Raw genomic sequence first — 15,666 nt, forward strand, 5'->3', positions numbered from 1 at the left:
TAAGGCGTCATGTCCACGAGTTAGACGTTTTCAAACTAATGCCAGAATGCTGTAAAGGGCCCTCTTTTTTTCGGACTGAATGGACCGCGGCACGCGCCATGATTTATTTAACCCTGTGCTCGACTTTCCTAGTGCACGACCTTCCTGCAGGCTTTACTCTCTTTAAAAAAGTTGAGGGAGACCTATGTTATAATATCATAAATTACGCTACTTGTGAAGTCACCGACGTTGTCCAGAACGGTGTGCCCTGAGCTGTGGCGTGTGATGATGGCGCCTCCTTGGTTCTGTGGTGAATTCCAGTATTAAGTGACTGATGGTCCATGTGGAGTGTTGCCCGCTGCATTAGCAAAGGGTTCCACATGGGTTCACTACCCCGAGTTGGTTCATACGTGTGGACTCGCTCGTCGCCTCTGTAAAAGGTGTCATTTGCGTGTTTTGTGAAAAGGGAGCTGTTTTTTTAACCATGTAAACGTGTTTTTCTTTATTTTTCAGCTCCCGGGTATCCAAGATTTTCCGGAGGTCTGGCCTCCACCTTCATCCCCATGAGCCACCTGGATCACCATAGCAACAGCAACGTCCTGTATGGACAGCATAGATTCTATGAATCCCAAAAAGGCAAGTGTTGATCTGCGCGCAGGGGCTCCGGGGATGTGAGCGCAGCAGGGGCTGAGTTTGGGTGGTGAGTGAGTAGAGAATCTCAAAATGTCCACAAATTAGGACCTTAACCGATAGCATTGTAAGTAATACTTTTCAAATGACAAACTACCATCTCCACGACGCTACACAGCGTCTTTACTTAATTCAAGACTAACGTTTAAGGAGTTAGCATATGACGTCACTTAGGGTTGGGCGAACACATTTTCAAAACCAAAATTCGGGACTGGTAACAGACACAGAAGTAGGACTATATGTGGTCAATCATGGTCACAGACGGAAAACAGCATTCACTGACACAGAAGAAGGACTACACTGGCACATCTCATGGTTCTGTACAATATACTAGAAATGAGAATAATCAGAGGCTTTGCCCTTCGTGCTTTCAATAAGGAGCAGTAGAGGGCAAAAACGTGCCAGATCACCCTCCAATCAATCATTTATTCATACATCAAAGATCTGGCATTAGTAGGCTCTTTCTCAAATTACACAATAGAAAACATGGTCGGTCCGATCACTCAGTCACACAGCATACCCCCTCTGTTTAGGTGTATGTGTGCTACAAAGCAAAAATGTGTAGAAAAATGAGAAGGTATCTCACTTGCGCACCACCAGAGGAGCTACTGGTAGGTTCTCACCAGCTTGCCCACATTTTTGTCATCATCGATAACTTTCTCAAATGAAAGAAGGATTGTGTCCAGTGAAGGAAAGGTGTTGAAAAAAGACAAACAATAAAGACCCGTGAAAAATAAGACCTAAGAAGTCTCTAATAAAATGGATCTAGACTCAAACACATCCTTGTCACTTTTAATCCGAACCGTGAGCCTGCCCAATGCTAAAAACACAGCATGCTGTAAACCACGTCAAGGACGGCCAGTCCTTGAAGGGGCCAGTCCTTGAAGTGGTTCACAACATGCTGTGTGATTGAGTGATTGGACTGACCATTTTTTCTTTTGTATAATTGTTTTAAAATAGTAAACAAGTGGGCATGCAGGATTAGGCTGGATTGTGCTAACAAACTGCTGGCCCTGGGCAAAGATAAGAATATCTCCCCCACACCAATCCTGCAGAGAATACGAATTTTAGAAAGTGCCTACAAATGACAGATCTTTGATGTGTGAATAGCTTTGCCCTTCGTGCCAGTTCAGAAAGTTTTGTCTAGCCCATGGGAGAGAGGAGGTTGCAAGTTGTGCCATGTCACAGGGATGGCACATTCAGTCTGGGCTTCTTTGAATTACATGGTTTGTAGTCTTTTATTTACATTATCGAAGTCGCAAATGCCACAACCTAAAAAAGAATAAATACAACAGGTCTGGATAAACAAACAGGATTAGCAAACATATGTGTGTGTGGTGTGTCAGAGATGAAGAGATGCACATAAATCTGAAATGTGACTTATTTTCATTCCCATCAGTAGCTAAAAGGAAAGGATTCAGAGACCCCTTTTCACTATTAACACAATTCTTAGAATTGTGCACAGCATGTTTAAATGCTATTATACTAAACACAAAAAGACATTATTTTATTTAAAAAAGACACACCTCACTCTCATTCCCTCATCGCCCTTGCTAGAGTTAAGCTCAGAGAGAGGCCGAGGGACTTCCCCTGCGCTCCGTGACTTCTCTTAAATACTTAGTGCCAGATTCATCATTCTTTCTTGCAGTGCAGTGCTGTGCTGCAAGCCTCCATGCTGCAATGCGGGAAAGGGCAGGAATGCTCCGGATTTACCATTATACCGCACATTCCTGTCCTCTCCCGGCACAAGCGGACTTTTGGCTGCCCAGCGGCAACACAGGTACCCTTACGTCATGGTGAAAGGGTACCGGCATTGCAGGCAAGACTGTTTTAGTGCAGGAAGGGCCACCCCCCTGCACAAAAATAATCCTGAGAGGCATTTTCCATGCAGCACACCTAGAAAGAGGAAAAAAACGAGGAGAAACAAAGATATTTCTCCTCTTTACGCCTCACCTTGGGAGGCGTAGCATTTTGACGCATTCTCAGGTCTACCACTAATGGTAAATCTGGGAATGTGCAAAAATCCATGGGTGGATGTGTGGGAACACGTGGGAATGCCTCCCTGGGGCAGTGTAACGATACGTCTCACTGAGGTTTTGCATTGCATTTGCACCCCTGTGCTTGGCTCACGCGACGCAAAACATTGATAAATATGGGCCTGGATGCATGGCACTCGGTGGTCAGCGTTAGCCTCTCTCTGTTTTGCACAGGTGCAAGAGAGGGTCGTGGACGTGTGAGCGTGCGCGTTTGTTGAAGCCAGCTGACCGGCTCCTGTTGAATGGCGCACTTCAGGTGGCGCGCGGCGTCCCAGCATCAGCACAGTATCAGAGAGAGGGAAGCCCCGGGCCTCTGCAAACCGGGAGGATTATAATCGGGACGGGGGCTGTCCTGGGGGGTCCGAGACGAGTGGTTGGATCCTGCGCGTTACAAATACCACATACATCCCTAATCTCACTGGTGGCGCCCTGTCTTGCGTTTCACAGCTTCATGCATTCTCCGCGCCCACGCCTATTTCCCTTCGATGGGTTTAAGGTGCCATCTGATAATGGTTTGTAGAATGAAAGCTCCGGATTGGAGCACGGTGCCCCTGGTCTCGTCATCTCATGGCGCCATCTGGTAACCCTAGATTTAGTGTCTGAAAGGGAAATGCAAATGTTGCTGCAGTCCCTCCTCGGCCTGCAGCTGGTAACCAAAGTGGCCGACTTCCGCGAGTGCTGCGCCCCCCACAGGAGAGCTGGAGCGGTTACTTACCGAAAGGACTGTGTGAACCTTAGAGAGCAAGCTGCTCGGGAGTCCCTCTCAGCTGCTGCCGTACTGGGCTGTCACGTGACACTAATGCATTCTGGGAATCGTAGTCGTATTTAAGTCGAACACTTGGGGTAAACTCCTAGCTTGCACTGGTGCTGGAGCCACGTGATAGCCCTGCTCGGGGTGAGAACACGTGAATGGCAGCATCTGGGGTGCACGTGGCAGCGGCCTAGCTGCTCAGTCTCCATCTTGGAAGTGACACGTTCGGTGTGAAACGTGTAAAAACACAGCCTGGGGGCTGCGATCATCCCCCGGCAGCCAGCCAGGATTCACTTAGGTTGCTTTAGTTTTTTTTTCTCCATTTCTACTCCCAGACCTGACAAGGATTCAGAGTTCATATTTCTCTTCCCCTCGCTGTTACATTCTCGGCTCATTTACCACCCGATATTCAGAACTTAGTATCATTTGATGGCAAAGAAACTGTTGTAACACAATAAACTTTTGAGCAAACGAGGGGGAACTGGCTGACTATCCAGTTCTTGTACATTTAGTATCTGCCAGCGCTCCTCCTGTGTGTGACACCGTTCTCGGGCTCCCTCAGTTAGGTACTTAGATGTGGTATCGGTCAATTTCTGAAAATAATTTCTTTCCCCTGTCTTCCTTCCTTGCTCTCTCCCTGGTTTCTTCCTTTCTTATTTCCTCCTTTTCTTCCCTTCCATTCCCTTCCCTTCCCCTCTAACCTTATCCCATCCTTACCTTTCTCATGCACTTCTGGCTCACTGTCCCTCCCACATTTCTGTGTTTCACCTGTCTCTTAATGTCTCTTTTGCCACACTCTGTCCTTTGTCCACACAGATGATGCTCAACAGACACTATGATGCTAATGACCTACTGGGATCCGCTTTCTAACTCTTTTTTTCTTCTTTTTTGCCTCTTAGATAACTTCTACCTACGGAACCTGCCAGCCCAGCCGACTCTCCTTTCAGCCAATCACAACTTCCCCAGCATCGCCCGGGCGGCCCCTGGGCACCCAATCGGCTCATGCAGCAGAGATCGGGAGAACAGCCATATGCAGAAAGGCCACAAGGATTCCGACCGCTACGTCATCACCAAGGAGCCGGGCAAGGAGAAAATGGGCAAGGGGGAGTCCAAAGAACGGCAGGCAGCGGATGAGGACGGCAAGGACCGGGGCAAGGGCGTGGCCCCCATGAGCATGGACGGGCACTGCAAGGAGGACATGCACCAGAGGAACTCCTGCGAGAACCACCGCAAGAAGCTTCTCAATTCCTGCCTCATGACCTCGAAGGTCTTGAACGGGGACCCTGGCAAGGCCATGCTGTCCAGCTGCACTGGCGGCGTGCCGCACCACGGCGGGAGCATGAGCCAGAACAGGTGTGCCAAAGAAAAGATGCGCCAAGAGCAGGACTTCTCCCAGCAGCAGGCGCACGACCCGTCTCAGCATCAGTATGGCGAGTGCCTGGAGCGGCGGCAGATGCTACACCACTCTGTGGCCTACACCGTCCCTTCCAGCCTGCCCAACATTCCCCCGCCCCTCAACAGCACTTCCGGGTCATTCCCCTGTTTACAGCTGCGCTCCAATCCGGAAGTGATGTGTTCGCTGCAGGACAAGGCGGGCAGGGAGCTCAAAATGAGCGGGGCCACGTTTGTGCCTTCCGTGGGACACCTGAGCGACCCTAGCCAGTCATTTCAGATGGCCTCCGAGGCCTGCCACGGGGACCGGACTGACCACTCGAAAGAAAGAGGCCACGACATGGCGGCGGCTGTGGGGCACCACCACACACATCACCACCCCCACACGCACCCCCATCATGTCTATGGCAATTCCTACCCCCACCCGAAGGCAGAAGGGAAGGGGGAGCGACGAGCCGAGTGGTCTTCTAATGCCGCTGCTGCCAGGTTTAAGAACCTGGAGTATCTGAACAGTGCCACCTCCGACAGCCCCTACCCCAATGTACCCCACCCGGCCAAGAACTGCCTGGAAAAGGGGGGCTACTTCGAGATGCCCCCATCGCAGGACTGCTCGCGCTCCAATCACCAAGAAGCACTCTGTGTCAAGCTTAGCCAATCTTGCTGCACTTTAGACCGACCCCCAAAAGAGTCCCAAGGCCAAGGCTCTCAAAAGGTTGCTAGGATACGACACCAGCAGCACCGGCCTCCAGAGATGGAACAAACAGGAAGTGTCTCAGATGCTAAGAGGAAGTCAATAGAATTGAGTTCTCTGGGCTACAATGGGCCACATTTAGCTCCCTGGGCCGTGCAGGGCCAAGGCCCAGCAATTTCAATCAGCGAAGAAAGGAAAAACCCATATCTTGACCCCTTTAGCACAAGTTTACAGCAAGCTGCCCTCATGACTCAAGGCTCTGTGCTGAGCCAGGACATGCAGGCCCCCCCTGACGAGGTGTCTGCTATGAAGAACCTGCTGAAGTACAGCAGCCAAGCACTTATCGTGGGCCAGAAGGCTCCTTTTGTAGGCTTTGGCAACATGAAAGCCAGCTGCGCCCACCAGGAGGGCAAGATGCAAGGGGGCAAAGGGCAGCAGGAGGTGGAGCGGCCGGACTGTGCTCGGAGCCGGGAGAATGAGCCCCCCCAGGGGGACGGGGAGGTGAGGCAGCCGCCAGTGGGCATTGCGGTGGCGGTGGCCCGGCAGAAAGACACCCAGAGTCGGCAAGAACCTTCCTATGGCAGCAGCTCCCATCGGCAAAGCAGGACGAACCAGGGCATGAAAGGTACACCATGGCCTTTGATGGCAGGGCTGTGATACATGGAAGCACGCTTCTTCCCGCCAAAAGTCATTGTTTACTACTTAGAGGCTGTTACTTCCTGCTGTGAAGTGAGCAGTAATTCCCATGAGGCAGATATGACTTCCTACCTAGTGCATATTACTTCCAGTTGAGTGCAAATGACTTCCTGTTGGGTGGTTGTCACACACATTGATCTAGGTAGAAATGGGGAACATAATTTAGGAAAGTTAGTTTCTTTGGACTTCTTCTTTCCTACACCTTTCCTCTTAATTCTCCTCCCTTCACCTCATCCTCCCACAATACTTTCCTTTTTCATTTACTTCTTCTCCAAGTATCAGCCGGAGTATAGGCGGAGGCAGAGCCACAGGAGTGTGGTATCAAGGTCACATCGCCTATCTACCTTGGGCCTAGTAGAGTAGGGAGGGGAGCAGGTTTAGTGGGGGAAGCTTGACTTGTTATCAGGTCTGTCCCTGTGCATGGCTAATGATTAGAAACTCATCCCAGAATGTGGCACCGGCTGTGCCCAGAAGTAATGTTTATGGGTGCATGTGTGGCCCGTAATCGCCCATCCCATTGGCATTGCTGCCCTTTTTTCAACAAAGAGGGGCGTCAGTTGGTGGGGGGTGACATTTCATGCTCTGAGGATCACTTCAGCTGGCATAAGACCAATCTTTGCATCTCTAGCACACATTCAATGAGCACGAAATCTTCTTTTTCTATGTCCCTAGATCAGGTTTGAGGTACACTTGTATGGCAGGCTGAGAAGGTTGCACTGCTCAGGATTTACCCATGCACTGTATAATCTCAAGCGCCTAGAGGCGAGTAATGTCACAGTGAGTGCTAGAGACATGCCTATAATTTACAGAGAATATCAGTGTTGTTTTTTATTGTTCTTGTACACCCCCAGTGTCAGACTGGGGCAGAAAATAAGCCTAGGTACTACAATTTGTGTGGCCCCCATTAGTGGCTCAGATAGGTAAACAAGTGGCCCAGGAGGCAAAATGGGGCCGTTTTGAGCTTGTGAAGACTCTCTGTGTAGATATTTTGCAAGGTATGGGAGACTGCAGGCATTTGTGTGTGCTGCAGGCAATGTTTGTGGCAAATATCAGGAAAATCAACAGTAAAAACCGGCCCAGCAGGCAATAAAACAACCCGAAAGACAGCCAAAAACCACCCAGGGGTGGGGCAAGCAGAGGCCAAGCAAATGAAATCCAGATGTGCTAGTCACCGTGGCCTGCCAGATTGGCCTACAGGCCAGTTTGGTCGTTACCTCGGCCCTGTACATGACTGCAGACACGTGCAGTGGGCGCTGTAGAGAGGGCGGTGTCTTCTAGAGATGTGTGGGCGGATTAGAACACCCTAAATCTGTACATTCCAAGAGGGGAAAGGATCTGAAGTCAGTCGAGGTGGTAATCGGCTCATACAGTTAGATTGGAACGAGCATTCTCACAGCTTTCAGAAGAAAATGTCCTGAGGTTATCCAGTGTATTAGAAAATAAAGTGCCTCGGTTCCCTTAACGTGGCGTGGGCACTCCCACAAAACGCAGGCCTTCGGTGAGAAAACCGTGCTGTGATTTGTGCCAGTCAGGCATGCACCTGTGCAAAACACCAGCAACACCGAGAGTGGAGGGAAGTATGTCGAGCTGGGGTACAGTCAGCAGCTGGTAGAACTGCATTTGGCTGTTTCTGGCCAGAACCTCTTAGCTTGGTGGTGTCGTGGGAATCCGCCCGCCTGTGTCATCTGCCGGCTAGACCTGACCCACAAACAGCAGAGGGCCCCTCGTGTAAGCGAGCAGACCTCGGTCCCTCTACATGAAACCATCGCGAGCGGATGCGAGCCGAGGGTCTCTTGCTCGACAGACTGCCCTAGAAGCTGAGGCGGGGAGGGGAGGCTCCAAGGGTGTGCTGAAAGCAGGGCTCAGCTGCAGTGGGAGGCAGGCCGTTGCCGGCTGTTCTTGATTAGCACATCTGGATTGCATTCGCTGGGCCTCGCTTGCCCCGTCCCCGACCTTTCTCTCTGCAGAGTTCATGTCTCAATGCCATGTTGTTCACCTTGTGGTGTATGGTTGTGGGAAACACGGGGCTCGTGCTGCCTTCTGGAAAGCGCGGCTCCTGCCGTGAGGACGGAGGCGAGGGCCTGCCTGCGACCTGCGTGACAGCACCTCTCCACGCCTAGGTCACACTATCTCTACTGCAAGCAGCAAAAGCAGTTCTTCGATGACATCACTTTTCTCATGCCCAGTTTCGAAGGGCGATTTAGTATGTTGTTTCCAGTTTTTGCGGCCACATCAGGAATATGTCTCAAATTCTGGATCCCTGGTGTGAAGCGTCGTTTCCAGCCCTGGAGACCATTTCTGGAGCATCGTTTCCAGCCATGGACACCATTTCTGGAGCATCGTAGCCAGCCCTGGAGACCATTTCGTTAGTGGAGAAGCGTGGCTCAGTGGTTAGAGGCGGCAGACCTGGAAGCTGAGATCGACCGTGGACCAGGGTTCGATTCCCCGCCTCGGCGGGTCTCGGGCTCCAAAATTCCACGGACTCGACAATTCTCGCTCTGGTGCCTACTCAACTCACGGGGTCACACTCTGCGACTCTGGGCAATAGCTTGCTTAATCTCCACTACGGCCCCTCGCGGCGGGATGCCTGGCTTTCACCTTGTGGACACCCTGCCGGGGTTTCTCACAGGGGAATACCAGGACGGGTTCCCTAAGCAAGCGCCGGGACGCTCACGGGCAGCTGTGCGCTTTACAAATCCAGCACATATTTCGGGAGAATCATTTCCAGCCCTGAAGACCATTTCTAGAGCATCGTTTCCAGCCATGGACACCATTTCTGGAGCATCGTATCCAGCCCTGGAGACCATTTCTAGAGCATCGTAGCCAGCCCTGGAGACCATTTCGGGAGCATCATTTCCAGCCCTGGAGACTATTTCTGGAGTATCGTTTCTAGTCCTGAAGACCATTTCTGAAGCATCATTTCCAGCCCTGGAGACCATTTCTGGAGCATCATTTCTAGTCCTGGAGATAATTTCTTGAGCATCATTTCTAGTTCTGGAGAACAATTTTTGGAGCATCGTTTCTAGTCCTGGTGATAATTTCTGGAGCATCGTTTCTAGTCCTTGAGACCATTTCAGGAGCATCGTTTCTAGTCCTGGTGATAATTTCAGGAGCATCGTTTCTAGTCCTGGAGACCATTTCTGAAGCATCATTTCCAGCCCTGGAGACCATTTCTGGAGCATCATTTCTAGTCCTAGAGACCATTTGTGGAGCATCGTTTCCAGCCCCTGAGACCATTTCGGGAGCATCGTTTCTTGTCCTGGAGATAATTTCTGGAGCATCGTTTCTAGTCCTGGAGACCATTTCTGGAGCATCGTTTCCAGCCCTGGAGACCATTTCTGGAGCATCGTTTCAAGCCCTGGAGACCATTTCTGGAGCATCATTTCCAGTCTTTGAGATTATTTCTGGAGCATCGTTTCTCTTCCTAGAGACAATTTGTGGAGCACCGTTTCCAGCCCTGGAGACCATTTGTGGAGTACCGTTTCCAGTCCTTGAGATAATTTTTGGAGCATCATATCATGTCCTGGATACCATTGGTGGAGCATCATTTCCAGCCCTGGAGACCATTTGTGGAGCATCGTTTCTAGTCCTGTAGAATAAATTTTGGAGCATCGTTTCTAGTCCTGGAGAACATTTCTGGAGCATCGTTTCGAGTCCTGGAGACCATTTCAGGAGCATTGTTTCTAGTCCTGGTAATCATTACTGGAGCATCATTTCTAGGCCTGGAGATAATTTTTGGAGCATCATATCATGTCCTGGATACCATTTGTGGAGCATCATTTCCAGCCCTGGAGACCATTTCTAACGTATCGTTTCTAGTCCTGAAGACCATTTCTGAAGCATCATTTCCAGCCCTGGAGACCATTTCTGGAGCATTATTTCTAGTCCTGGAGATAATTTCTGGAGCATCATTTCTAGTCCTGGAGAACAATTTTTGGAGCATCGTTTCTAGTCCTGGAGACCATTTCAGGAGCATCGTTTCTAGTCCTGGTGATAATTTCAGGAGCATCGTTTCTAGTCCTGGAGACCTTTTGTGGAGCATCGTTTCCATCCCTGGAGATCATTTCTGGAGTATCATTTCTAGTCCTGGATACCATTTGTGAAGCATCATTTCTAGTCCTGGAGATCATTTCTGGAGCATTGTTTCCAGCCCTGGAGACCATTTCTGGAGTATCGTTTCTAGTCCTGAAGACCATTTCTGATGCATCATTTCCAGCCCTGGAGACCATTTCTGGAGCATCATTTCTAGTCCTGGAGATAATTTCTGGAGCATCATTTCTAGTCCTGGAGAACAATTTTTGGAGCATCGTTTCTAGTCCTGGTGATAATTTCTGGAGCATCGTTTCTAGTCCTTGAGACCATTTCAGGAGCATCGTTTCTAGTCCTGGTGATAATTTCAGGAGCATCGTTTCTAGTCCTGGAGACCATTTCTGAAGCATCATTTCCAGCCCTGGAGACCATTTCTGGAGCATCATTTCTAGTCCTGGAGATAATTTCTGGAGCATCGTTTCTAGTCCTAGAGACCATTTGTGGAGCATCGTTTCCAGCCCCGGAGACCATTTCGGGAGCATCGTTTCTTGTCCTGGAGATAATTTCTGGAGCATCGTTTCTAGTCCTGGAGACCATTTCTGGAGCATCGTTTCCAGCCCTGGAGACCATTTCTGGAGCATCGTTTCAAGCCCTGGAGACCATTTCTGGAGCATCATTTCCAGTCTTTGAGATTATTTCTGGAGCATCGTTTCTCTTCCTAGAGACAATTTGTGGAGCACCGTTTCCAGCCCTGGAGACCATTTGTGGAGTACCGTTTCCAGTCCTTGAGATAATTTTTGGAGCATCATATCATGTCCTGGATACCATTGGTGGAGCATCATTTCCAGCCCTGGAGACCATTTGTGGAGCATCGTTTCTAGTCCTGTAGAATAAATTTTGGAGCATCGTTTCTAGTCCTGGTGATAATTTCTGGAGCATCGTTTCTAGTCCTGGAGACCATTTCAGGAGCATCGTTTCTAGTCCTGGTGATAATTTCAGGAGCATCGTTTCTAGTCCTGGAGACCTTTTGTGGAGCATCGTTTCCATCCCTGGAGATCATTTATGGAGTATCATTTCTAGTCCTGGATACCATTTGTGGAGCATCATTTCTAGTCCTGGAGATCATTTCTGGAGCATTGTTTCCAGCCCTGGAGACCATTTCTGGAGTATCGTTTCTAGTCCTGAAGACCATTTCTGATGCATCATTTCCAGCCCTGGAGACCATTTCTGGAGCATCATTTCTAGTCCTGGAGATAATTTCTGGAGCATCATTTCTAGTCCTGGAGAACAATTTTTGGAGCATCGTTTCTAGTCCTGGTGATAATTTCTGGAGCATCGTTTCTAGTCCTATAGACCATTTGTGGAGCAACATTTTCAGCCCTGGAGACCATTTCTGGAGCATCATTTCTAGTCCTGGAGATAATTTCTGGAGCATCCTTTCTAGTCCTGGAAACCATTTGTGGAGCAACGTTTCCAACCCTGGAGACCATTTCTGGAGCATCATTTCTAGTTGTGGAGATAATTTCTGGAGCATCGCTTCTAGTGCTAGAGACCATTTCAGGAGCATTGTCTATAGTCCTGGTGATCATTACTGGAGCATCGTTTCTAGTCCTGGAGACTATTTGTGGAGCATAGTTTCCAGCCCTGGAGACCATTTCGGGAGCATCATTTCTAGGCCTGGATATAATTTTTGGAGCATCATATCATGTCCTGGATACCATTTGTGGAGCATCATTTCCTGCCCTGGAGACCATTTCGGGAGCATCATTTCTAGGCCTGGAGATAATTTTGGAGCATCATATCATGTCCTGGATACCATTTGTGGAGCATCATTTCCAGCCCTGGAGACCATTTCTGGAGTATCGTTTCTAGTCCTGAAGACCATTTCTGAAGCATCATTTCCATCCCTGGAGACCATTTCTGGAGCATCATTTCTAGTCCTGGAGATAATTTCTTGAGCATCATTTCTAGTTCTGGAGAACAATTTTTGGAGCATCGTTTCTAGTCCTTGAGACCATTTCAGGAGCATCGTTTCTAGTCCTGGTGATAATCTCAGGAGCATCGTTTCTAGTCCTGGAGACCATTTCTGAAGCATCATTTCCAGCCCTGGAGACCATTTCTGGAGCATCATTTCTAGTCCTGGAGATAATTTCTGGAGCATCGTTTCTAGTCCTAGAGACCATTTGTGGAGCATCGTTTCCAGCCTCGGAGACCATTTCGGGAGCATCGTTTCTTGTCCTGGAGATAATTTCTGGAGCATCGTTTCTAGTCCTGGAGACCATTTCTGGAGCATCGTTTCCAGCCCTGGAGACCATTTCTGGAGCATCGTTTCAAGCCCTGGAGACCATTTCTGGAGCATCATTTCCAGTCTTTGAGATAATTTCTGGAGCATCGTTTCTCTTCCTAGAGACAATTTGTGGAGCACCGTTTCCAGCCCTGGAGACCATTTGTGGAGTACCGTTTCCAGTCCTTGAGATAATTTTTGGAGCATCATATCATGTCCTGGATACCATTGGTGGAGCATCATTTCCAGCCCTGGAGACCATTTCTGGAGTATCGTTTCTAGTCCTGAAGACCATTTGTGGAGCATCATTTCTAGTCCTGTAGAACAATTTTTGGAGCATCGTTTCTAGTCCTGGAGAACATTTCTGGAGCATCGTTTCGAGTCCTGGAGACCATTTCAGGAGCATTGTTGCTAGTCCTGGTGATCATTACTGGAGCATCGTTTCTAGTCCTGGAGACCATTTCTGGAGCATCGTTTTGAGTCCTGGAGACCATTTCAGGAGCATTGTTTCTAGTCCTGGTAATCATTACTGGAGCATCGTTTCTAGTCCTGGAGACCATTTGTGGAGCATCGTTTCCAGCCCCGGAGACCATTTCGGGAGCATCATTTCTAGGCCTGGAGATCATTTTTGGAGCATCATATCATGTCCTGGATACCATTTGTGGAGCATCATTTCCAGCCCTGGAGACCATTTCTAACGTATAGTTTCTAGTCCTGAAGACCATTTCTGAAGCATCATTTCCAGCCCTGCAGACCATTTCTGGAGCATTATTTCTAGTCCTGGAGATAATGTCTGGAGCATCATTTCTAGTCCTGGAGAACAATTTTTGGAGCATCGTTTCTAGTCCTGGTGATAATTTCTGGAGCATCGTTTCTAGTCCTGGAGACCATTTCAGGAGCATCGTTTCTAGTCCTGGTGATAATTTCAGGAGCATCGTTTCTAGTCCTGGAGACCTTTTGTGGAGCATCGTTTCCAGCCCTGGAAATCATTTCTGGAGCATCATTTCTAGTCCTGGAGACCATTTCTGGAGCATTGTTTCCAGCCCTGGAGACCATTTCTGGAGTATCGTTTCTAGTCCTGAAGACCATTTCTGAAGCATCATTTCCAGCCCTGGAGACCATTTCTGGAGCATCATTTCTAGTCCTGGAGATAATTTCTGGAGCATCATTTCTAGTCCTGGAGAACAATTTTTGGAGCATCGTTTCTAGTCCTGGAGACCATTTCAGGAGCATCGTTTCTAGTCCTGGTGATAATTTCAGGAGCATCATTTCTAGTCCTTGATACCATTTGTGGAGCATCGTTTCCAGCCCTGGAGATCATTTCTAGTCCTGGATACCATTTGTGGAGCATCATTTCTAGTCCTGGAGACCATTTCTGGAGCATTGTTTCCGGCCCTGGAGACCATTTCTGGAGCATCGTCTCCAGTCCTGCAGACCATTTCTGGAGCATCATTTCTAGTCCTGGTGATAATTTCTGGAGCATCGTTTCTAGTCCTAGAGACGATTTCAGGCGCATTGTTTCTAGTCCTGGAGACCATTTCTGGTGTAATGTTTCTAGTCCTTGAGATAATTTTTGGAGCATCATATCATGTCCTGGATACCATTGGTGGAGCATCATTTCCAGCCCTGGAGACCATTTCTGGAGTATCGTTTCTAGTCCTGAAGACCATTTGTGGAGCATCATTTCTAGTCCTGTAGAACAATTTTTGGAGCATCGTTTCTAGTCCTGGAGAACATTTCTGGAGCATCGTTTCGAGTCCTGGAGACCATTTCAGGAGCATTGTTGCTAGTCCTGGTGATCATTACTGGAGCATCGTTTCTAGTCCTGGAGACCATTTCAGGAGCATTGATTCTAGTCCTGGTAATCATTACTGGAGCATCGTTTCTAGTCCTGGAGACCATTTGTGGAGCATCGTTTCCAGCCCCGGAGACCATTTCGGGAGCATCATTTCTAGGCCTGGAGATCATTTTTGGAGCATCATATCATGTCCTGGATACCATTTGTGGAGCATCATTTCCATCCCTGGAGACCATTTCTAACGTATCGTTTCTAGTCCTGAAGACCATTTCTGAAGCATCATTTCCAGCCCTGGAGACCATTTCTGGAGCATTATTTCTAGTCCTGGAGATAATATCTGGAGCATCATTTCTAGTCCTGGAGAACAATTTTTGGAGCATCGTTTCTAGTCCTGGTGATAATTTCTGGAGCATCGTTTCTAGTCCTGGAGACCATTTCAGGAGCATCGTTTCTAGTCCTGGTGATAATTTCTGGAGCATCGTTTCTAGTCCTGGAGACCATTTCAGGAGCATCGTTTCTAGTCCTGGTGATAATTTCAGGAGCATTGTTTCTAGTCCTGGAGACCTTTTGTGGAGCATCGTTTCCAGCCCTGGAAATCATTTCTGGAGCATCATTTCTAGTCCTGGAGACCATTTCTGGAGCATTGTTTCCAGCCCTGGAGACCATTTCTGGAGTATCGTTTCTAGTCCTGAAGACCATTTCTGAAGCATCATTTCCAGCCCTGGAGACCATTTCTGGAGCATCATTTCTAGTCCTGGAGATAATTTCTGGAGCATCATTTCTAGTCCTGGAGAACAATTTTTGGAGCATCGTTTCTAGTCCTGGAGACCATTTCAGGAGCATCGTTTCTAGTCCTGGTGATAATTTCAGGAGCATCATTTCTAGTCCTTGATACCATTTGTGGAGCATCGTTTCCAGCCCTGGAGACCATTTCTGGAGCATTGTTTCCGGCCCTGGAGACCATTTCTGGAGCATCGTCTCCAGTCCTGCAGACCATTTCTGGAGCATCATTTCTAGTCCTGGTGATAATTTCTGGAGCATCGTTTCTAGTCCTAGAGACGATTTCAGGAGCATTGTTTCTAGTCCTGGAGACCATTTCTGGTGTAATGTTTCTAGTCCTGGTGATAATTTCTGGAGCATTGTTACTAGTCCTGGAGACCATTTGTTGAGCGTCGTTTCCAGCCCTGCAGACCATTTCTGGAGCATTGTCGCCAGTTCCTGAGGCCTCAGTTGGAGTATAGTGCTCGCTTCAAAAGGTCACATCTGGCGCATTGCTTCCAGCTGCCGAAGATGTTATATTAGCGGGCTGGTTGTGGGCAC

The 15,666-nt window shown here is 48.7% G+C and overlaps 1 protein-coding gene across 5 annotated transcripts in view; it reads left to right on the forward strand.

Annotated features, from left to right (window-relative positions):
* The window catches only part of BAHCC1 (BAH domain and coiled-coil containing 1), a 557,942-nt gene that overhangs the window by 416,997 nt on the left and 125,279 nt on the right, over positions 1–15,666 (forward strand). For all 5 annotated transcript variants that reach the window (XM_078654224.1, XM_078654223.1, XM_078654225.1 and 2 more), the window contains 2 exons: positions 493–615; positions 4,356–6,164. In XM_078654224.1, coding sequence (XP_078510350.1) covers positions 493–615; positions 4,356–6,164 — 1,932 coding nt within the window. The remainder of the gene's footprint in view (positions 1–492; positions 616–4,355; positions 6,165–15,666) is intronic.

The sequence above is a fragment of the Lissotriton helveticus genome, chromosome 7, assembly GCF_964261635.1.
Source record: "Lissotriton helveticus chromosome 7, aLisHel1.1, whole genome shotgun sequence".
Lineage (NCBI taxonomy): Eukaryota > Metazoa > Chordata > Amphibia > Caudata > Salamandridae > Lissotriton > Lissotriton helveticus.